The 22,892-nt window shown below is 31.5% G+C and overlaps 2 protein-coding genes across 4 annotated transcripts; one reads left to right on the top strand and one right to left on the bottom strand.

Annotated features, from left to right (window-relative positions):
* The first annotated feature begins 1,133 nt into the window (after positions 1–1,133).
* LOC111277833 (SSUH2-like protein) lies at positions 1,134–2,744 on the top strand. The gene is made up of 4 exons (XM_022864254.2): positions 1,134–1,390; positions 2,072–2,131; positions 2,287–2,333; positions 2,414–2,744. The coding sequence occupies exons 1-4, from the start codon at positions 1,175–1,177 to the stop codon at positions 2,499–2,501; spliced, it is 411 nt and encodes a 136-aa protein (XP_022719989.2). The 5' UTR covers positions 1,134–1,174; the 3' UTR covers positions 2,502–2,744.
* Positions 2,745–3,901: 1,157 nt separating this feature from the next.
* LOC111276753 (vacuolar protein sorting-associated protein 52 A) lies at positions 3,902–21,923 on the bottom strand. 3 transcript variants are annotated; one of them, XM_022862533.2, is made up of 22 exons: positions 21,612–21,923; positions 21,315–21,444; positions 21,017–21,079; positions 20,830–20,912; positions 20,667–20,724; positions 20,395–20,490; positions 19,820–19,921; positions 18,636–18,719; positions 16,217–16,297; positions 15,080–15,223; positions 14,102–14,193; positions 12,896–12,977; positions 10,414–10,596; positions 8,438–8,553; positions 8,278–8,336; positions 7,861–7,961; positions 6,974–7,024; positions 6,408–6,587; positions 6,182–6,316; positions 5,876–5,950; positions 4,879–4,936; positions 3,902–4,376 (listed from the first exon to the last, which is right to left on the bottom strand). In XM_022862533.2, exons 3-22 carry the CDS (start codon positions 21,041–21,043, stop codon positions 4,072–4,074), a joined length of 2,112 nt encoding a protein of 703 aa, XP_022718268.2. In that variant the 5' UTR covers positions 21,044–21,079; positions 21,315–21,444; positions 21,612–21,923; the 3' UTR covers positions 3,902–4,071. The 3 variants fall into 3 exon arrangements, with proteins under 3 accessions (XP_022718268.2, XP_089619623.1, XP_022718266.2); XM_089763497.1 differs by lacking the exon at positions 21,315–21,444 and having other exon boundaries at positions 5,767–5,950; XM_022862531.2 differs by lacking the exon at positions 21,315–21,444.
* Positions 21,924–22,892: the final 969 nt, after the last annotated feature.

The following is a 22,892-nucleotide window of genomic DNA, read 5'->3' as shown; positions in this document are numbered from 1 at the left end:
TTATTTTATAGATTGCTAATGAAAGTTTTTAACTGAAAAAAAAAATTTAATCTTTTCAAAACAGTGTGTTTGGTAAGAAAAAGAAAAAGAAAAAAAAAAAGTGGGCTAGTTACCCAATCAGACACAAGTCTTTGGGTTCAATTTGGGGTCCAAGCCCGTTCTAGAAACAAATCAAATAAAAAAAGGTTTCTTTTTACAAATTAAAAAAAAAAATCATTTTGCATGAGAAGTATATTTTTTCTTATTATATTATTTGAGAGAAAATATTTTTATCATGAAATTAATTTAGATAATCAAATAAAACATTATTAATTTAAGTTAAACAAACTTTAAAAAATAAAAAGAAAAAATTTAAGAGAATGAAAAAATAAATAATTCTTCACATAAGCGATTTGAATCGTGAATGTAAAAAATATTATTATAAATAATATTTAAAATTAATAAAATATATATTGGCATTTAAAAGTTTGTTTTATGTGCAAAATATTTTAGAGTAACGTAAATTGAAAATTGAGGTTGCATGGGATTGAACTATTGTTATAAAGTACGAGTTAAGTTAACATGTAAAGTTTATTTCATGCATATTAATATATCATATGTAATTAACATCTTTTAATGTCAAAATAAATTAAAACTATGAAAAAATTCAATGTAAACTTTAACTCATTTTAACATTGTTTTTGTAGTCAATAAAGCAGCATATCTTTAAATTATTATATCATTAATTTTTGTCTACTTGTAATTTTTAACAACTAAAATGGAGTACAATTGTGCATTGAACATTTGAACTTAAGGTAAGTTTTCATTTGGAAAAAGAATTGGATCGTATTAAATGGTTACTTCACTTTGATATATGTCATTTTTATTTAAATTATATCATATAATTATATTTTTTAAAAAATTTCATTATTTATTACACGTTACATGTAACAATTAAATGATAAATTTTTATTTTAATAAAATCATGCATATGATATTATGATGTACAATAAATAGTTTTTTTTTTTTATTAATATGATTATGTAATATGAATTAAATGAAAAAACCATACGTGACTTGGAGTAGCCGTTTTATAAATTTATTTTTTCAATTTTGTATGTGCAATATTTAATTGGGTGTGTGAGAATTTTGAGTGATAAAGAGATGTAGCCAAGCCAAGTGGGCATCATAGGTGATGGTATGCTTTATCCAGTTTCGCTCAGCCTCAAATTTAGTCCCCAAAATGAAAAATTGTCACCAATATTCCCATTTCCTACCCAAAATGGCAACTCTCTCTTCATTACCAATTCTTCCTCGATGCAGATGCAGTCCTGCCATGGTTAATGGAAATAAGCAGCAAAGATCCAGAGTTGTCACTGCCTTTGCTGCAAAATCCGGTCCCTTAAACTCGGTAAAATTTTTTCGTTCTACCTAATTTTTTGAGTAACCATAATTCTACAAGAAAGATTGCCTACAACTAGTATTTTTAATTCCAAGTACAACTTAATCATGGTTTAATTATAGGCCACCAACTCAGCCACTGGAAGCGGCTTAGATCTTCCATTTTATTTTATTTTTTGCTTTTTATAGTCAATGCAGAATGAGAAATTAAATATGTCACAGAACCTAATTTCAGAAAAGAGAAAATTTTCACCAAATCACTTGGCTTAGTACAAGTATTTCCATTCTCAAATAGTCAAATTCGATTTTTTCATCAATAAAACTAAAATTCTTTTTTAATATTAAAAAAGATATAATGATGCAATATAAAATAATATAAAAATAATATAATTTAAAATATTAATAAAAATTGTAAAAATATATTTTATATTAATATAACTATATGAATTTAAAATAATAAATTTTTTATTTTACATATAGTTCATATAAAATAAATACAATATAAATATTATCGAATTTCAGCTGTGAAATGTTATTGTTACTTATTTAGACCCTGTGCGTCCTGGATTCTTTTTTCGGTCAACACTTGGATTTCGATAGAAAAGAAAAAATAGAAAGAGATGGAGATGATTAATTTTATTAATAGCTGACAATGAATATTTATATATATATATATATGTACTGCATGCAGATTCTGAAAAGATGTCAGAAATGTGGCGGAAAAGGAGCTATAGAGTGTCCGGGATGCAAGGTGCTGTTATACAATTCTTCTTCTTTTTTTTTTTAGTAAATAAAAAGAATTTTATGTAAAATTTCAAGCTGATTCATATCAATTTCCTTTTGAAGAAGAGTGAATGTAATTAATTAATACTGAAATCATGCATGATTGATTGATTGATTTTACAGGGAACAGGAAAAAACAAAAAAAATGGGAACATCTTTGAGAGATGGAAGTAAGCCAGATGTTTAATACGGAGGAAATAGTTTATTTCAAATAATCTAAATATGCTTCTGACGAAAAAATTGTTTTCAGATGCTTTGATTGCCAAGGATTTGGGCTGAAAAGTTGTCCTAAATGTGGGCAAGGAGGGCTAACTCCAGAGCAAAGAGGAGAAAGATAGATTTCATTTTCATTTGATTTAATTTGATCAAAAAGAATTTTTTAACTCAAAAGAATTAGATTTGAATCTTCATTTCCTCCAAATTCTTGGAACTGTACTCCTTCACTTACCTTCAATTAACTATTATATGCAAATCTGCTAGATATTATGTAACAACTACAACAATCAAACTTTCAAATGCAGATTGTATATTGATCTTATGTGATTGTATAATTTTCAAGGTTTTGATTGACTCAACTGTTACATTAGATTTTTTTTTTTTTTTTAAGAAACATAGAATCATGAAAAGATTTTGATTCGATCTTGAAATTTACAGAAATCTTGATGCTATTTACAACCATATCAATCTTAAATTACTATGAAAGAAATTTAATATGAAATTTTTATATCATTCACTTACCATATCAATCTTCTCACTCATTTTTCTTTGATCATCTCTCTTTTCACACATTTCAAAAGTAAAATCCTGAATATATTAAATTGATATGAGAAAATATGTTTTTAAAATCATCTTAAAAGAAAATTAAATCCAAATAAAAGCTGATAAAAAATTAGTAATTGTTTTATTTAGTATGTAAAAAGAATTCAGAAGACTTAATGTGCACGGTTTTTTTTTTTTTTTTTTTTACGATGGAAATTAAAACCTAACAATTACAAACACTGAAGATGAAAAGCCTAATTTTACTAAAATTCACCTTTAAGAAGGGTGAATGAACCATTTAAATTAAATCAATATTCATTCAACAAGCAACTTATTATCGAATATACCTTTTATGTTCCAAAAAGGCAAGTTATTATTTTGTACATTGGGGATAACAGCTCCAAAATATTTCTTGATAACTTCTGATAAACCTATTATTCATTGGCATTATGGTTTGTATATGTTCTAACGGTTCTCAAATCTCCAACTATTTTATTGGATATATATTGAAATTTTCATTTACAAAATTTGCTTTTTTATTAATATCCTTAATAACTCTTAAGATATAATGAAAGTCCTAATATAATATCTAAATTTAAAAAATTTTTGATATAATATCTGAATTATGGCAATTAATTAATTTGATACTATCTCTTATCGCAACTAATTTCAAATAATATAATATATAACAAACAAATAACTTTCAAAATATCAATAAATTTATCATTTATATAACATATTAAAAAATTTTTAAATTCAAATATCACAATAAATAAGATCATCTGACACTAATTATTTTTTTACTTTACTGTTGACCACCCTATGATTTGTATTCATTTAAAAAAATACTACTTTTTGTTCCCTCGTTCTCATAATGCAACATTTTCTAATGATTTTTTGTTTTATTTTTTAAAAACAAAATTTGCAAAAAAAAAATAATAATAAAGAAAACAGTACTAACGGCATAAAGAAGCACAAATTCAATATACAGAAAACTTGCATTAGTTTTCGTCGTTCAACTTCATCAAAATTGAATTAAAAGAAAAAGAATTTGGATTAAAAAGAAAAACTATACCGAGAACGTGCAACATTGCTCCAACTCAACTTCTTGATAGGAAGATCTCTTGTTAAATTGAAAATTACAAAAAATTAGAAAGTCCTCGAGTATTTCCTGATTTCATACATGATCGAAGATATGGACACAAGATCCTTGTTCAGGGCAGTACCGCCGTCGATCCTCTTTATGCAATCGGAAAGTCTGGTATAGTAAAGCAGCAGCTGGGTCAATGCAGCCCTTAAGATTTCCATTCCACACAAAAAGTTACTGAAGGACGTGATCACATCTTTGTGCATCAGTTCTATTGCAGCCTTCCATCTGCTCGCAAAATCCTTAACAAGTGGCTCGACTTCAGCAACGGTTATAGGCCTCTCAGAGCTAGCATTAGGATCCTCCGCTGATACATAACTTCCACATGAGTCATATCTCATAATAAAGGGTGCCAAAAAAGGTAAATGCAGTCTTGCTATTAGTATCTTGGAATTGACTTGGAAATATGCAGGTCTCAACTCATTCACTATTAAGTTGAGTTCGGGTAACTGGGGGAGCCAAGTTTGTTTGTTAATACTTAATTTGAGTGGTTTACGAGTCTAATAAGGCTTTTTTTCTAATATAACCAACATTTTTTATGTCTAATATGCAAATATTCGAGTTTGAGCTAAATTTTAGTTTGATATTGATCTAACCTACTCAAGTTTAGCTCAATTAACTTGAGAACATTTTGAATTGCAGAAGGCTTACAAAAGAAAAGGTTCAATTATACTCAAACTAAGATTCTACTCTCAAGTTTGGTATTCCACTCGGACTGAAGCTTTTTATTTAGTCAACTTGACTCAGTTACACCCATACCAAAAGCATTTGATAGAATATGTAAGAAAGATATCTACTGGAATACTTACAGGCTCGAGTCTTCACAAACTTTATCAAATCACTAAAATGCTCCACTAGCAGTTCCTCCTGCATGGTGAATGAATGAAGAAAAGATAAGCTTCTAATAGAAAGGTGGAAACAGAAGTATTAACACCACGCTTGGAGCACTCTCTACTCTTATGACAAAGTTAAGCCCGCTTCCTTTCATCCCGCTGTGCATCCTAGAACCTATCCTAAAATCTTTTGTGATTTAAAATTAAAATGCAAAATGGCCAAGAGGCCCTTCACCAACAGGCATGTGCTTGTTCCCGTAAGTGACATGCAGGTTTGACATAATCAACACCTGCATATTGCCAACAATAGTTCTTTTGAACCATAGTGCAAGAGATGGGGAACAGTGAACACCGTCACAAATAAGAATGTAGGGCCAGTTAGTACACACAACAATTTTCTAAAAGAGGGATCATTTTAGAAAAAATGAACCTCTTGCAATAAGTAATACTCCATTGATAATTGCCTAGTAACCAAAATACTAAAAAAGCCCTTGAACTATTCAATTTTATTTAAATAAGTCCCTATACTTCTATTGCACCCAAATAAACGCTTATTCTTTCATTTGTATTCATATAAGCCTTTACTTCAAATAAAAGATTAATTTATATTAAGGCCTTATTTAGGAACAAATTAAAAATAAAAGGCTTATTTGAATACAAATTAAAGGTTAAGCCCTATTTGAATGCATATTAAAAGTTAAGGGCTTATTTGAGTGCAATAAAAGTATAAAGACTTATTTAAATAAAGTAATAAAGTTCATGGGCTTTTTTATTATTTTATCCTAGCCGTTTATGTGGTTTGATAAATGAAAAAGCATGCTATCTTAACTAAAGTTTAAACTATGATAATGCTCGGACACATACTAGAAAGAGGATAATCATTGCAAGCACGGTCCAACCGTCTATCCACCCAACCTATAGTTTTAACCATGATGCAACATGGTCTAAGTACACCTAAAAACTGGTCACTTACTACAAATAATCCTGTGTTACTCTTTAGCAGATCCTCAAAGTGCAGTTGAATTTTCCCACCTTCAGGACCAGCTTCCTGGATTCCAATAAGAAAAGTTAAAAAGAAAGAAATCAAAGCAGTTGAGATGTGGCAGCAATTTAACATCTGATACAAACAGATAATCACTTTTTTCAAGAAATTAACATTAAAAGCAAAAGAATTCAACCAGAATTTTAATCTTCAGCCATGATGGATTCAACGTCTCCATAACATTATAGATCAAATATTAAGTATAATCAAGAAGAAGAATTGAGAAGTGATATTTACCTTCAGTACTGCAATTGTCATGTCATAGTTGTTTATAAGAAACACAATTTGTAATTTTGGTTTTGAAAACATTTTAGCAAGTTTCATTAGGAGGTCATCAACAGCCATTCTCAATCGCTCCATGTTCAATTCAAGCTGCATATTTTGAGGATAAATAATTCAGATGATTAAGCTCATCAAAAGACTTGTAAAACAACAGCTTATGACTTATTCTAATGTATCTAACCTGCCCATCTCCATACTCAACATTGAGATGAATAAGAGAAGCTGTAAATTCAGCATAACGCCTCATGACATAATGAGGATGAATATCATCTTCCCATAACAGCTTGAAATTTGCATTTCGCAGGCTGCTGAGGTGCATGTCAAATATCATCTTAAAACGAGGCCAGAGAGAAATGTTAACCTGTTCAGATTCAGTTGATACTTAGCTTTAGGATCAAATTTGTCATTACAAAAGCAGAAGGCAACCACAATGTTTAGAACAGAAGTCAATGTTTCATTGTGAAACGAAAACTTTCATTTATTATCCACAAATACCAGTCCCTCAATTTTTATTTTTTTTTTTCATTATGGAGAAAAAAAAAATTCTTCACTTAGGCTTTCATATCACAATGTTCATTGCCTCCATGAGCTCAAATAAATATGCAATTGGCATAATGCCTTAAGGATGGTCAAGACATTACATGTGTGGAACTTGAAAAAGCATAAAAAATCTAGAAGCTATTTTCTGCGAATACCATCAGGAATGCCAGAGAGAAAATTATTTATTATAATCAGAAGATAACAAACCTTGTCTAGATATGAATCCAAGCATGGAATCCTTCGCCGAGACATAATAAGCTAGAAAGTAAAACTAAAATGTCAGAATAGGAAATTACTAGCAAAACATAATTTGACATAGAGCAAAACAATAAAGGCAAAGCTTAAACAGGTCAGAGAAAAAGCTGCAAAATAGATTGCACCTGACTGAGTACAATAATGGGTTCAGCTTCAGAAGGACGAAAGTCAATGAGCCTAAGAAAACTAATAAACCACTTAACATACTGTAAACCACCATAGATAATCTAAATCAAAGACAACAAAACATGGGGATGGTACAGACGAGAGAACCCAGCAGTTTGATTGAAATGTGCCTAAACCTCAATGAATGAAATCATGAATGAGATGCAACAGGGCTAATCAAATTTGCTGTCAGGCAGCATGAAGCATTGACTTCGAAAAAAAAAAAAATTTGTCAAGGTAGTCGTACTTTCCCACTTTATGGTGTCCCTACTAGGCAAAAACACTGCTCCAACTACAAAAAAATGTTACAGCACATGACATGCATGAGCACAAGCGGAAGCAGAAAATAGAATGATGTAATGTAAAGGCTTTACTTTGCTCTGGACATATACAAGCCATGATTCTCTTTAATCAGCTACCCGCCACATGAAGATTTGCCGAAGCATCAGAAATGTATACATAAATACGCAAATCAAACCCAGTTTATCAGAAAATTTATGAATCCATTGACATGATAAAATTTAGTCATGCAGTCATTCAAGCAGTCAATTTAAGTAGCATAGGAGTCTATTATCAAAATACCCACAGCAAAGGCTTTAAACACAATCGTTAGTTCCAAAATAAACAAATTGCTAAAAGACAATTACGAATATAAGAGAACTTAAACCAATCACCTGGTGCTGGTGTATTATGCGTATCATAAGCATTAAACCAATAGCATCATAACAATTTGGAAGGATAGAATTGAAGTGCTCATCAATAACAGCAAAAGGACCTGAAGATATGTTAGCAACCGATAAATCATTAGCACCTCCCTCCATAATCCTGAAGATATGAGAATGATCTTTGATGCTATATCCTTTTTTAGTTTTCAAAAATAGATCAATTTTTTAGTTCCTAAAGCATGACAATTTCCACTACTTGTTGAATGTCATAAGCTGACATAAGACTTCAAGATCACTGATAAAGTCCTATGCATGTGACAATTGCTGCACATAAGATGGACTACAAATAACATAAACCTACAGTACAAATGTCCATGTAATAGTAACAATATTCCTAGTCATGTATGTGATAAATCTGCACTTTACCAGCAAAAATTTCATAAAAAACGGACTCCTCCCCAAAGAACTCATCACAAAAAAGATATCTGCATGTTGAGAAAAGGGAAAAAAGGAAATATTAAACACACATAGAACTCTGGACTTATAATTAGATGACAGTCAAAAGCAAGCAAGGAGTAAAGGGTACTCAGAAGTTGCTGTATCCATAAGCAGCTTGTGCAAGCTTCGGAAGAGGACCTCATAAGGATACTTTAAGGAGCTGGCCTCAGCAATATGTGGAATAAGTGCAGGTTGGTCAATTTCCTATAAAACAATGTAAACCACAGAATCAATCGAAACACAAGATTTAAGAGCTAGAAAACAAATAACAACAGTTATTAATCAATTTCATGAAGCCAATAAATTTAAACCATGTGCTTAAGCTCTCAAATCAAGGAAATATGAGTTTAGAAACAATACACACCACCCTTACATCTAACATACATGTTTCTAATCTTCAACAATTTTAGGCTAATTCCTTTGGGCTCAATTAGAGGGAGAAGCTAGGTCAAAACTTTACCAACAAGACTGGTTTAAGCAAGCAATCTCAGCAGCATGAAGAAGATTTAGCTCAAAGCTAAGATTTTAGCGTGACACTCTAAGCCACTGTTGCCAGGTATCATGATTTGCCCATTGCTGCATGAACTTGGAAAAGGAAAAAATTGAAACAGATTTCCTGCAACCTTTTCTGAGGTTGCCACTCGGGGCAATAATTGAAGGAACAAAAATAGGTTCCTAAGGTTTCAGAGAATCCATGATAATGATCTTCCCAGGTTATATATCTACCTAAAAAAAGAAAGTAAGAAAAAGTTTCTTAATAAAACCTTGTTCATAATTTCGCACTGTTTGGGTTCTATCTATGTAATAAAGGTGATTCCAATTGGAGGGGGATCTTTCTTACCTATGTCCATTTTCACAAAATCAATATCAAATAAGCGAAGGCATCTATCAACTTTTGTCTCATGCAATAGGAACAAGCTCAGAAGAATATATTTTTTATTTTACTTCTTGGACTGACAAGTTTACTAAGTGCATGACCTGTGTAACATGTACAACCAAAGGATTAGGAAAAGACAATAGACAAATAGCCAGCAATGTGAATAAGACCATCAAATACTTTATCTCCTGCAAAACCCAAGTCCTTCAAATGCTCAGCTACTCCTCTCCACCATAATTTCCACATAGGTTGAAGTTAATGAACTTGTTATTATGTTTCTAACAAATCACAATTACCCCAAGTGAACTGAAAGAGCCCATGAGTACTTCTCCCAAGCTACATGAGAGAAAAATTATACAATCTGCTGACTTCATACTATATTTCCACATTAACACCAATAAGTAGTAAGCTTTCTTTTCTCAATCAACTTTGAATGAGCTAGCATCCAGCCATCCAAAAAAAGGAGGCAGAGTGAAGAAAAGACAAATAAGCATACAAGGGTTTGAGCACAAAATCTTCAATTTATATGAACTGAGTGTTAGCTATGAACAAGATTACAATAATCCATCTTTGACAAGAAGTCTAGGCTCCAAAAATGGAATCTTATACTAAATCAATTTGATACACCATCTTCATTATTTGTAGACAAACAATGAAGCCTTGCTAAAAGTGAAATTGATTAAAAAATATATATAAGAAGCCCAGTGAAAAGAATGCCATTTCAAAAACTACAATAAAACTTAAAAGGCTTACGCATTCACAAAGATGCACATGCAGAGAGCAAGTAACACAAAAATAGAACAGTAAAGCATTGTTAAGAGTCATTTTGAATTACGAAGAAGGTAGTTAGGGATAATAAACTGTGTAAAGCATTTTTATATCTACAGTGTCTGGCAGATTTACCAAAAGTCATAGAAGGAAAAAAATTCTTCATATCTAAAAAATTACATATCAAATCAAATTATTTATATTATATTCATAAATTGCTTATCTAAAGCATAGTCTGCTATGTAAACTTTCTTAAAGAATCATTGAAAAGGGAAACAAAGAAGTGATTGATGCCCAAAGACTCACAATTGAAAATAGCTCATTCAGTGGTTTATCAAAAAACTAAATGCAAACTATTAAATAGTTAATAAACTAAATGCAAATTATTAAATAGATGACGAAGTCAACTGTCAGAAAACCTTTAAAATGTTTAATCTCTCCCCCAATGCAAAAACAGCAGAACGGTTTTTCAGTGGTTCTCTTCCTCTCGAGAAAAGACTAGTGCTTCTGGTCTCCACGCCAATCATATCATTAGATGTTGCAATATCTAACTGTAATTTCTCCAATGCTTGAATATAAGCTCGGAAATGTGCACTTAGAACCTGTAAAAGGTGCAAAACCATTCAATCCTTACAAAAACTCACTTGTAGCATTGTATCTCAGATACTAGTATCCTCATCTTTTACAACATGCAAACTGTGTAAGCTATTAAATACAGTCATCCGATACAAATGTAACAACAGCAATGGAAAAAGAGTAAATGTGACACAAGTAGATGGACCAAAAATTAAAATTTGATAATACAGCTGCCACCATGAACTTCCAAGTTACTTAGTAGGTAAGCGAGGTATGGCTTTACAATGCACGAGGGAGGGAGAGAGAGAGAGAGAGAGAGAGAGAGAGAGAGAGAGCTAAATCAGTCTGCTACTCCAGTATTAATAGAAGCTTGAGCTGAGCTACCTGGTTAACTTCAAAGAGGAAGCATTGCAGCATACCCCTTAACTTTTTTCACACACTAAAGCAAGTGCACACCTACTGCTTAGTCTTGGTCATTAGATAATAGCCAATAAAGTTTAACTTGATTTAAAGCTTGCTAGACCACACCCAAGGACCTCAGCTCAGATACACAGGCAAAATACGGCATGCAGCCTAGTTCACAATAGAGTCCATGAGAAAGGCTCTAACCACTAAGAAATCAAAAAACAGGCCGTATAGGACAAATTTCCTCTATTCTCACTGGTGCTTAAGGGGAAAATATCCAGTTAAATGAAAAGGCTTCGAGAATGAAAGGAGGGAAGACCATTCGAAGTGAGAAGGCCAGTTACGACACAATATAAGTTAGTTGAGACACGAGAGCCCTAATATATGAAGCGATTACCTCTACATAGGAACTTTTTTAGAAAGAAAAAAGCTACCCAATACAGAAGACAAAAAGTTACATATGCTTTAAGCAAGAAAATAATGAAGAGTGTGGTTTGTAGTCTTTAGGGATCCAAAATCTGAATTAAAGATTTCAGTAAATTGACACTTAGGTGGGAAATAAAACAGGTAGTTTGTCTTAAATCTTCTCAACAATAGCCTCTACAAACCTCTTGTCTGACCACCCTCTAATTCTGGGTAATGATTTTAGTGACAAATTTTTAAATTTAAGTTTCATGAGAATCAGAAATTCTTATATGGGTCCATTCTACCACATCAATTATAGCTGCAAAAATCAGGAGAGAACACAGCCTTAAAAATTTTCGTGTGAGTATAAGTGGACTGGACTCTATAAATGAATCTAGCAAAGTTACCGTTTTTAAGTTGTGGGCTTATTCATGTTGACATGACAATTTTAATGGCATTTTACATCCTAATTTGTTGAAAATTGTAGCAGGAAGGGTTCTACACAAGGGCACGGCAATAATTAGAAAAGTAAATTAAGTTGCATGATAAAACTTTTAAAAGGAATAAAGGGAATAGAAGCGAACAGAGGAATGGTACTTTATCCGAGATTTGTAAAACAATTTAATATAGGGTGAAGGATTTAAAGGTATTAATGCAGACTTCCAAAGCCCTCAACAGCCCCTTTTTTAAACTCCAAAATGAGAAGGAAAAGTTTCCTCATAAAAAATTTTAGTATTTACTAACAAAATTACCTTGTTTTACATTTTTCTAATTTAAAAAATGGTATAATTTTAAACATATACAATTATTTATTCTTTCTTTTCCTTCCACTCTTTAGCCAAACAAGGTTTGTTTCCTTTCCTTTCCCACACCTTCTTAAGTAAACCCAAAGGCCAAAACAGTGGGATCCATACCTCTGTCCCCCTGTTCTACTAATCCCGCATTCCTTCCCCTCCTAGTTCCCAAAATAGTGCAAATCTATATGAGCTACATAAAGCTTCTTTATTACCTATAATATTTATAAAAGTACACATGTTGGAAAACTTTGGGGTGGCAAAGGACATTTTTATCATACTTCTAAATTGCCATTTTAAAAAAATTTTATTATAAATATTAATAAGATTTATCCAATTAGTAAATAAGAATTCCGAATTCTAATTGCATCAATTGACTTTCATTAAAATATTATTTATTACAATTTGCAAATAGAAATTCTAATTATATTTAATGACTTCAATTAAATAATATTTGTCTTATTCTAATAGCACATAAATAATTTATATAGTAATATTAGAAATTTTCAATTATTTATATTTCAAACCTTAATATTTAAAAATATTTATATTTTTATATATAGTTACTAAAAATAAATTTTAAAAAAAAAAAGTATTCACATGCAACACATATAACAACAAATATTAATTACCGATAAAATACAACGCAAACTAAGTTGATTAAGCTCAGTCTTTACAAAACAAAAATACGAAATAGAAATCAAAGCTCCAAAGCCTTCACCTTATTCATTGTGTCAATGTACGCTGCACGAACTTCGTTGTACACCTCCTTGCTATGTTCTTTGAGGAAGGAAATGACATACCTAAAATTCCAGGTTATCGCCCATCAGATTATGGCAAACATGCAACGTATGACAAAAACAAGCTCAGCAACTTATAAAATTAAGGGGAAAATGTAAACATGAAAGTGGACTATATTGTTAGATACGTGGAGTAAACATGTAAAACAAAAATATCATCCAACTCAGCCCACTAAATCTTTTGCATATGATATTAACATAAACATTAAAAGTTCAATTACAAAACTGTGTTGGTGGGAATGCAAGGATGCAACAGTACGGACACATACGTGATGCATGCAGTTGGTTCTTTTGCACGTCATAGTGGGTTTGTGAGATCATACGTATGATATGAACTCATTCTAAATGAATTCTAGATTATGTCACACCCACTCTGTGGATGAAGAAAAAAATGTGAAAAAATTAAAAAAGTGAGAAAAAATTAATTAAAAAGTTAGGTAAATATAAAAATATTGGGTAGTTTTAATCAGTTGAATGTGGATAATTTTAAAAAATGAAATGAATTTTAAAAAATTTAAAATTATATAATTGGGTTTTGTGTCATTTCCTCAAGTGAGTTGGTGTCACTTGACTCAGTGACATCAAACTCAATCAGCCCTTTTATAAATAGTATAGATTCATGGTACATACGACATGAATGAATCAATACAAGCTTCTTATGCAGCTAAAAACCACTAGGCTATAAGGAGCAATAAAAGACCCAAACTGCTGTCAGGGAGTTAGTGGCACTCTTCAATACTTTTAGATGGTTAAACATCCAACCTAGAAGAACCAACAGTTTAAAATCAATTGACTACTGGCTTTAGGTTGGATTAGCACATTGTAAGATTTGGAATTATATCAGTTATGCTTGGGCCTTGTTTGTTAACTCAGCATGACTATAGCAACAACAAGCGAAGTCATTATTACACAATAGTCCCATTATATGTACACGTTAAATACTTGCCAATTAGCTTTTGGTTTAATACAATTATACAATTTAATGGAGTGTGCTAGAATTGATAAAAATTCTTAAAACATACATGGTGTTCCTAGAAATTCAGATATTGAGATAGATCTGAGCATCATTGTGTTGAACAAAATATGTACATTATATGAGCCGCCAAAGGAATTGATAGGAAGCTTACTTGTATTTTAAAAGAACATTTTGTTGAAGGATCTGGATGTTTGTCTTTGGCTTCCTCAGTGCTTGAAGCTTTTGAACAATAAAATCAAACACCTACAGAAAGATAAGCATAGATGAAGAGTATTTCTTTATACTTGTGCAGATAATCATAAATGAAGAGTATTCCTTTAAAATTGTTAGTGATAAAGTTTGTAGAAAAATTAGAGTTTAGAGAGTAAGCTACAGATCGGTATTACATTATCAATTGGCATCTTTTGATAACCAATTTCAAATTGACATCACCATAGTAATCAGAAAACATGTGATAATTTTTATTTGAAAAAAATACATATGAACTTCTAAATACAATAGATATCAGTCCAACTCAACAAAAACTGAAGAAAAGCACTTTTTCTGGTTAAAAATTCAAAGCAAATTCCCGAAAAATATCAGCAAGGCATTCCAACTCTCAGTTTTGTTGTTATACAAGGTCAGAGTTAAACCAAATCTAAAATATGTAGGATAAAAAGTAGGTGCTAATTTAAGATAACAAATAAGATTGGTCCAGTTTTTTAACAAGGGATTGGTTCTTTGCTACACATGATTATACTGATAAACAACAATTTTGCAGTTTTTTTTTTTTTTTTTATTTGGGGGAGGGGGATTTAAACCCAACTCTTTGGTTAGGGGATACATGCACCTATCATTGAAGGGGAGACATTCACCTATCATTGAGCCAAATGTTTGGGTACAAAATGTAAATAAAGTTCTACAACAACTAGAAAATTCTCATAGACCTCCAGACACAGTGTTCCATCGGTTAAAAAGACTCTAGGAAATGTCCATAAAAATACTCCAAGCAGGACATCTACTCAAAATAGAATGATACGCGTGATGGAGGTTAAAGGTTAAAAAAACATAATCTTTTTGGTGGAAATCACCCATATAATATAAGATTAACTACTCAATGTCATCCAAGCATTAGTTGAATTAAGTTAACCTTTGATACTGCTTTCTGCCTTAATTTTTCAAGCTCAGGCTGAACATCTTTCAGTGCTTTTGAAGCTTTAACCATAGGATCCACTTCAACAAACTTCAGCTTTTTGCTTAGAATGTCAAGAGTTCTCAAATATTCATCATTAACCTGAAAGAAAATTCACTGCAAGTACATTAGCAAAAATGAAAGATGTATACTACGGCAGAATACTTCAGGACACTAAAAACTACAAGCATCAAAATGATCAAAAAGACATACTTTATCCTGCCACACGAGAGGATTTAAGTTCAAGAAATCAAGACTGAGCTAGAAATTATTACAAACCAAAATCGTAAATAACACACAAAACAGTTACTCCCGCCACAAAAGCATCCAAAAGACATACTTTATCCACAAAACAGATAAAGAATAACAAAACAAGTCATTTCCCACCATGTGAGCTTTGACTATATGGATCGTGTTACACCATTGTGCTCTATTTAGAACCATGTTTTAAGTAAGATTAGTAAGAGCACAAGTTCTTTTGTATACTTTCCATCTATGAATTTTTTTGCCTTCTCATCCTTGTTGTCTCACATCTTCTGACAGAATCATTAATAGACCTGCATTTCATATCTCCAAACCACCTTAAACACATCTCCCATTTTGTCCTGAATTGTCTGATCCCCCACCTTTTCTCAGATGCATTCATTTAAGTTCACAAAGGATTAAAGGGAAAAAATTCTTGCGGGCGTGCAGGTGTGGGTATTAGAGAGGGAATAGGTAAAAGAGCAGGCAGAGGGTATAACTTTCTCTTTTTTTTTTTTTTTCATCTTAAGTATGTGTCTTGCTATGCAGTCAAAAGTCCCAAATAAATTGCTTCATTAAAACATTTAAACAGGCACCAGATCAAGAACTCTCCCTGACCTATATGGAGAATTCTTCAGCTCATATTCCCTCATAGAGTCTTAAACAATCACACAAAAAAAATGATTAGGTAACTGATGCAATTCCCAATGATTGAATAACCACGTTTTTCCTCATAAGACAATAAACCGAAGACACTTTTGAGCACGACAATAGGGAAAAATTTTCAAAGTAAAAGTCAAATTGATAATATGCACATGAGACATAAAGTGGACAAACAGAAATCATAAATACCTCTCCATCAACTATTATGTCAACCATCCTTGGAGGGACTATAATGTCTTCAACAAATTTAGCCAGCTTTGACTCTGCCACCTGTTCCCAAAAAAAAAAAAAAAAATTATGAATTAGCATAACCATGTTGGAATCTAAGAAACTACAATTTAACAGAAAGAAAAGATTAAAAAATTTAAAGAAGAACATTCAATAGGATAGGACTAGTCTACTGTGTCAGACCAGGTCAGACTTGAAAATAGGAGTAAAATTTTGTTTTATTTGATTTACAGGTTTTATTGCAGACAGCGGATTACCATGATATATATGTCAACAAAGACAACAATAGCATCTATGGTCCCCACAACATAGAGCAGATATTGCCAACAGGCTCAAATGAGAGTTTAAATTAACCAAGTTAAAGAGCATAAGAATTAATTAGAGAAGCAAATTAAACATCCTTTAACAGAATTAACCATGCAGTCTCACAGAAACTTACATCTGATATTCAAGTGACGTGTACAAATGAATGCAAGGACAATGGAGGAAAACCAAATTGAAAAGTTTGGTTGAGTACATATAAAGGTTTTAATAATAAACTTCAGTGATGAAAAGATGACACCATCCTCAAATGAAGAAGAAAGTAGAAAGTGGAATAGACCGTTGAAACTCCAAAAAGAATTATACATCAAAAATTCATACAAAACAAAAACTGGTGTTTTTTTCCTTTTTGTCTGGGGTGCGATCTTATGGCAATCTGCCTATATATTTTTTAAAATAAAATTAAAGGTAAATTACAGAAAAAATCATGTGGTTAGGGACGGAATAAATTTGCCTCCTGATGTTTAAAAAGTGACATTTAACCTTTTGTGTTTTGCTCCATTAGCATTACCCTTAACATTGTTAGATCTAAGCTTCCTTTTCCTTCTTCTCCTAACCTCACCCACCAGGCCACCACTCATCACCATCTCCTCAAGCTTCCTCTCCCTTCATCTCCCAACGTTACCCACCAGGCCAACACTCATCCAAATCTCTTCCACACTCATCAGATATTTTATGACAAGGATATGAGAAAAAAATGTCATCATGCCAAGCAAATTAAATAAAATATTTTCTTTTCCGTAACCTTTTGTCTCACCTCCTTTCTCCTTCCTTTTACAAATTCGATAACGGCCAAGAACTAGAAATCAGCCATTGAATCTCATCTTTCCTAATTTATTCCCCTAATTATCTTACCCACCCATCTTTTTATTTCTCTCTTCTGTTCTTTCTTGTTCAAACCTAGAAACTCCAAGTAATCAATTGATAATTTTCTGACAAAAAAAGTAAGAGCTAAATCAGGAGAAATGGGCTCCGATTCTATTGCCACCACCTCTGATAATCAGGAAGCCATAGTGAGTCACTCAATGGTGTTGCCATCCCTATTTCTGCCAAGCTCAATTATTTTGGTTTCCAATCTAAATTGCGTCTTGAAATTTCTAAAATGTGAGTTTTGAATTGTTTTGGTTCCCAAGTTGTTGAATTGGATCTTGAAATTTTTAATATATGAGTTTTTTATTTTGAGACAATAAGGTATGATTAATATGCACTTGTTGCTACAAAGTTAAAATATTTTTAAAAAATGTCAAAACTAAAGAAATAAATCAGGATTTCAAATTTTATGATAAACCCATATGATATGGTTCTGGATTCACCAAAATTGAAAAGAAAAACCAGTTGCAAAGGTTTAGAGGTAGAGAAAGCATAAGAGACGTTTATGGAAGTTGGAAAGAACAAATGAAAATATGGAAAACAAAAAAGAAAAGAAAAAGAAAAACAAGAAATTCATGTAGCAAATGAAGACAAAATGTGACTAACGATGTTAAGGGTTATGCTAACAGAGTTAAACACTAAGTGTAACTTTTTAAACATCAAGAGGACAAATTTATTCCACCCTGAATCACAAGGTGTTGTTCTGTATTTTACCCCAAAATTAATGATAGAAAAGGAAAGAACCTAACTCTTGGATATTTGAATGACCCTTGATGCATGAAACATGCATAGATAAACATTTGCGATTATAAATCAAATCAAGCACATAGAAACAACCACAAAGAACATATATCCTCAACCATCTTAGAAAATCTGTGTAAACCATACAACAGTAAAAGATACTTAGAGGTACATTAATATGCTTCCCCTAGATTGCACCACCCCCCAAGAGGAGAGAGAAAAAGAGAAGAAAAAGCAGGGACGATAAGAAAGAGCATTTTTCACGTGAATAAAGCACATATACCCAAAAACTCATTTCTTGAAGGCTTATTTTCTCTATCTTTGCAAACTTGAGGCAAGATATGAGATGACAATTATTGTTCATCCAAAAGATCAACATACCGAGCATTTGTCTTATGCTAACTCCAAGGCAAACAAACAATGAATATTTTTCCTAAAGGAAGCATACCTTGCGATTCTTTAGCTTTAGACCCATATCCATAGACTTCTCTTGGAGTATTTTTATGTCTGAACTTATAGAACCAATCTCAACCTGAAAAATAAATTCACAATAAACAATTCCACTATGAAAAATAAATTTCATAATCTTGTAATGTAATTGAGAAAAAAAAAGGAAAGCTGATTTATAAAAGTACAAAAGGTTGAGCAGCAAGCAACATTAATAAGCCCACAAAATCCTGTATGCACAATATAAGCATGACAAGGAGATTAAACAAAAGGAATCATTTAATTTGCCTCCTATGTAAAGATTCAAATACATCTTAGTAAACTTATCACTGCTGAGCTAATTTCCGGTTAATGTTCACAAGTGCTAGCAAGAAAAAAATTAAAGGGGCATACAAATACCATTGTCAGAAATAATTGCAAACATAAAAGCAAACAACTCCATGGGCCCCCTAGTAGCTTACACATGAATGCATCCAGCATTTATAGTCTTTTTAATATTAACCCATTTATAAACATTATCTTGCAACCAATCCTAGACTTATAGCATTAGAAGGATCCAGATTATAAGCTAAGTCGTACCTACATACCAGTCGTACAGACAAAGTGTATCGAAGAATCAAACTATTTACCCTACTCATAAGTTAGTGGCTACAGAGCTTTTCAAGGAAAGGTAATCAAGATCAAACCCTCAGACCAAAGAAATTAGCTGCCTGATACCTTATACTTCCCATTAGTTCGCAAGGCATTATGACTATTTTTCACACAGCTTGACCCGATTGTACTACTTTCAAAAGGCCTTCCAGTCACAAATTAACTAAAATTAATCTATGCCTTAACCTAACTAGCCAGGTCCAACAAGCTCAAAAGTCATTTCAAAATCAAGCAATAGGAAATCAAATCAAATCAATATTGCTCTCTAGTTCGCAATTTTGTGAAAATTTAATATCCCTATTTGAATGTCTAAAGGACCAAGTGCCATCTAGTTACATACTTCAGGGTCTAAAAGTGGCTCTTTATAATCAATCTTGGAAATGACAAGTTCGATTAAAGTTCCAGAATATTCAAACTTCACATGTTCATTAATTAGTTATGGAACCTAAAAAAGGGAAAGAAAAATTACTAAAAAAGATGTTATAATGGTACAAATAGCATCAAAGCTAAACTGTATTTCAGGAACTAGCATACCTGAAATCCACTGAGAAGGGTTTCCATTTGTGACAAGATGCTATCACAATCACGAATTTGATCATGGAGAGACACTAGATTATCACTTTCTTTTATATAATCCTGCATCACCACAATACTTGGAACACCAATTAATAGAATGATCCCATGCCTTTGTACAAACAAATAATAAGGACAATAGTGATAGCCACACACAAAAATATAAGTCAAAATAAGAAGCTTGAAGATAATAAAGGATAGCTTAAGCAAAGATCACTTCTAATTTGAACAAATGGCTTGGCAGCATAACAACCTTATAACATAAGGCACAAATAGCCTCCAGAGAAACCTTATGTGCTAATTACTACTCCTTTCTTACATGCTATAAGAATGGCTAAGGCAAAAACAACAAATAGAAACACAGTTAATGTACGGCCCAAGCATTACAAGCTCTAGTAACAAAATACCAAATCCAACATAACCATAAATCAAGTCAAGATAGAAAGAAAGGCTTAGAAAAATATAGATATAGAATGTAAAACAAAATAGTATGCATCACAATGTGTGCAGGGGGATATCTTATAGTAATCACAAACCTGAATTGAATCCAACTCAACTTGTCGAAGGTTGTTCTCAACACCCTTTGTGTACTCCCTTAGTTTTATACCTTTAGACAATATGTTGGCAACCACCTACATTATATATGTGAGGGAAAAACATATAAGCCTCTACAGCTCAACCAACTCAGTTTGCTAAATGTAGCACACCACTGAACAAGAAATTATTTCCTTTTCCATCATTACATGTGTGGTCTAATAATAGCCTAAAACATTAGGGTCTAAAAGTGAACAATACGAAAATTACTTACATCATCATTTTTGCATTCTTCCAATTCTTGCTGAAGCCCCTCCAACGATATATCATCACTACAAACAACAAAAACAAAAATAAAATGTTGATACTCCTATGAAAAAGAAGCCATTTTGTTGTCAGACTCAAGAGTTTTAAGAAATTAAAACAATTAAAAGAACCTGCTGGCATCTTCCTCTACAATCAAGTCTCCAACAAATGCTCCAAAATCAAACACATTTTTTGGGGTCTCATTTGGGTGAGTCTGAAAAGATTGATAAGATAGCATTGTAATACTAACATACTAATAACAACAATAAAACCCTAAAGTCTCAAAGAATATTCAACTAAGACAAAAAGAAAAATTACCGCATTGTTTTCTGCAACATCCGACATGTTGTCGATCCCAATAGCTCAATAGCTACGCTCTAACTGAAATAAAATTCAAATACAGCTAAAATTAGTTCCTTCGTTTTCTAGGCAACAAAATAAAGTTTTAAATCTTGACTCATTGTTTGAAATTTGGATCTTAGATAGCTAATAAAGATCTAGAAATTTCAATTAAAATTCAAATGTAGTTGTGAAATTTTATAAAACTGAAAGAATTACAAAAGATCTAGAAAAAAAAAATCGAAAACAGGGAAGAAGCTTCCAGAGTCTTACTCACCAATTTCTATGAACCAAATTTTAGATCCTAAGTAAAAATGAACGCATTGCTTGCTTCGATGGAAGCCAATCAAAGAGAGTAGCAACCGAGGGTGATTTGATCTCCCTTTTTCACTCTCTGTTTAGTCTCACTTCAATTCATTCATATAATAATAATTGTAATTAACTAAAATCTCTATTTTTAATCTACAAGCGAAGAATATATACAATTCATCAATTTCTGGCGATTTAAGTGATTGTTTTGCTCTCAGCAGTAGAGAGATGAAATGATGGAAGGAGGAGAGAGAAATTCTCTCACCTGTGAGAGAAGAGAACTGAAGGAGTCGGCGACGAAAACGCCGGTGAAGGGGAAAGGGCTGCTTTTTTCGGCCGCAAGGAAAAAAGGAAGAGCCGCGGCTAAAACTAAAGAAAGGACTGACAGAGTAAGAGACGAAGGACGAGAGGAGAGAGGGAAAGCGAGCATGCGTCGTTGCCGGATCTGATCTTTGACGGTCAGATCCGCGGCTGCTGGAGGGGCTGGGAAAAAGGGGAGAGAAAAGAGAGGGGAGAGAAGGAAAAAGAGAAAATGAAGAAAAAAAAATTAAAGAGATTTTCTAATTAAAAGATTATTGGTAAATTAGACTTGAAAAAGGGTTAAATACAAAAATATTTCATTAACGTATTCATCCAAAATTTTGATTTTAAAATGTAATAATCAAGATTCATTATCAATATTTTTTGTTAATATATGATTGATTATCAATGTTATCTTTTGATTTTTAAATTTAAAATTGAGTTCGAAAATACAATTACATCTAAAAAAAATTATAATACCTCACACTACCCGCTTAAATATAATAGCAATTAATTTTATAAAATTTTTGTTCAAATACTCCTTTTATTTTATTATTTTTTATTTTTATTATTGAAAATTTTTTAAACTATTTTTAATACTTTCAATATAACTTAAAAAAAAATTTTACATCAAAAATATTTTTAAAAAATTACTTATTTCTTTAAAAAGGTTCATTGTCGAATTTATCTCAATATTTTCAAAGCAAAATAGATTATACCAACTCTTTTAATATGATTTCAAAAATTTAGAAAAAAAATCATTACTTGTAACTTTTTCTTAATTTCATCATCGCCCAGAATTTTAATCTTTGAAACGTTTATTTGTAGTTTATATTTTTATTAAGGTAAGTAAAAATTTTATTGGTTAAATTTTTTAAAATATTTTTAACATTTTTAGACTATTTCGAGAAAAATCTTTATCTAAAATTTTCAATAAAATTACCAATTGTGACTTTATCTTTTTTTTTTTGTGTGTTTGAAAAATTCTACAATATTTTTAACATTTTAGAATATTTTAAAAAATTTCTTAACATGAATATTTTTAGGAAAATCATCACTTGTAATTTTATTTTAATAGGTAAAAATATTTTGTAAAAGTTTTATTAGAAAATTTCTCAAAATATTCCCAACATTTTTTGGTAAATTTTTTTGAGAAAATTTCATGATAAAATCATCACTTGTCACTTTATTTTTTTATTAATAATATTTTTAATACTTGAAAATTTCTAAAATACTTCTAACATTT

The sequence above is a fragment of the Durio zibethinus genome, chromosome 7, assembly GCF_047325235.1.
Source record: "Durio zibethinus cultivar Kanyao isolate XHJ-2024 chromosome 7, ASM4732523v1, whole genome shotgun sequence".
In the NCBI taxonomy this organism is placed as follows: domain Eukaryota; kingdom Viridiplantae; phylum Streptophyta; class Magnoliopsida; order Malvales; family Malvaceae; genus Durio; species Durio zibethinus.
Note: the sequence above shows the minus strand (reverse complement) of the source record. Positions and strands in the feature narration are given on the sequence as shown.

Excerpts from the sequence above, each read along its gene's own strand:
- LOC111277833 (XM_022864254.2), top strand. The coding sequence starts at position 1,175 with ATGGTATGCTTTATCCAGTTTCGCTCAGCCTCAAATTTAGTCCCCAAA. Across the intron at positions 2,132-2,286 it reads TAGAGTGTCCGGGATGCAAG|GGAACAGGAAAAAACAAAAA; the intron begins GTGCTGTTATAC and ends TTGATTTTACAG. Across the intron at positions 2,334-2,413 it reads AACATCTTTGAGAGATGGAA|ATGCTTTGATTGCCAAGGAT; the intron begins GTAAGCCAGATG and ends AATTGTTTTCAG.
- LOC111276753 (XM_022862533.2), bottom strand. The coding sequence starts at position 21,043 with ATGTCGGATGTTGCAGAAAACAATGCG. Across the intron at positions 20,725-20,829 it reads GTAGAGGAAGATGCCAGCAG|TGATGATATATCGTTGGAGG; the intron begins GTTCTTTTAATT and ends TGTTGTTTGTAG. Across the intron at positions 7,025-7,860 it reads GCATAATACACCAGCACCAG|CTTATTATGTCTCGGCGAAG; the intron begins GTGATTGGTTTA and ends TTTACTTTCTAG.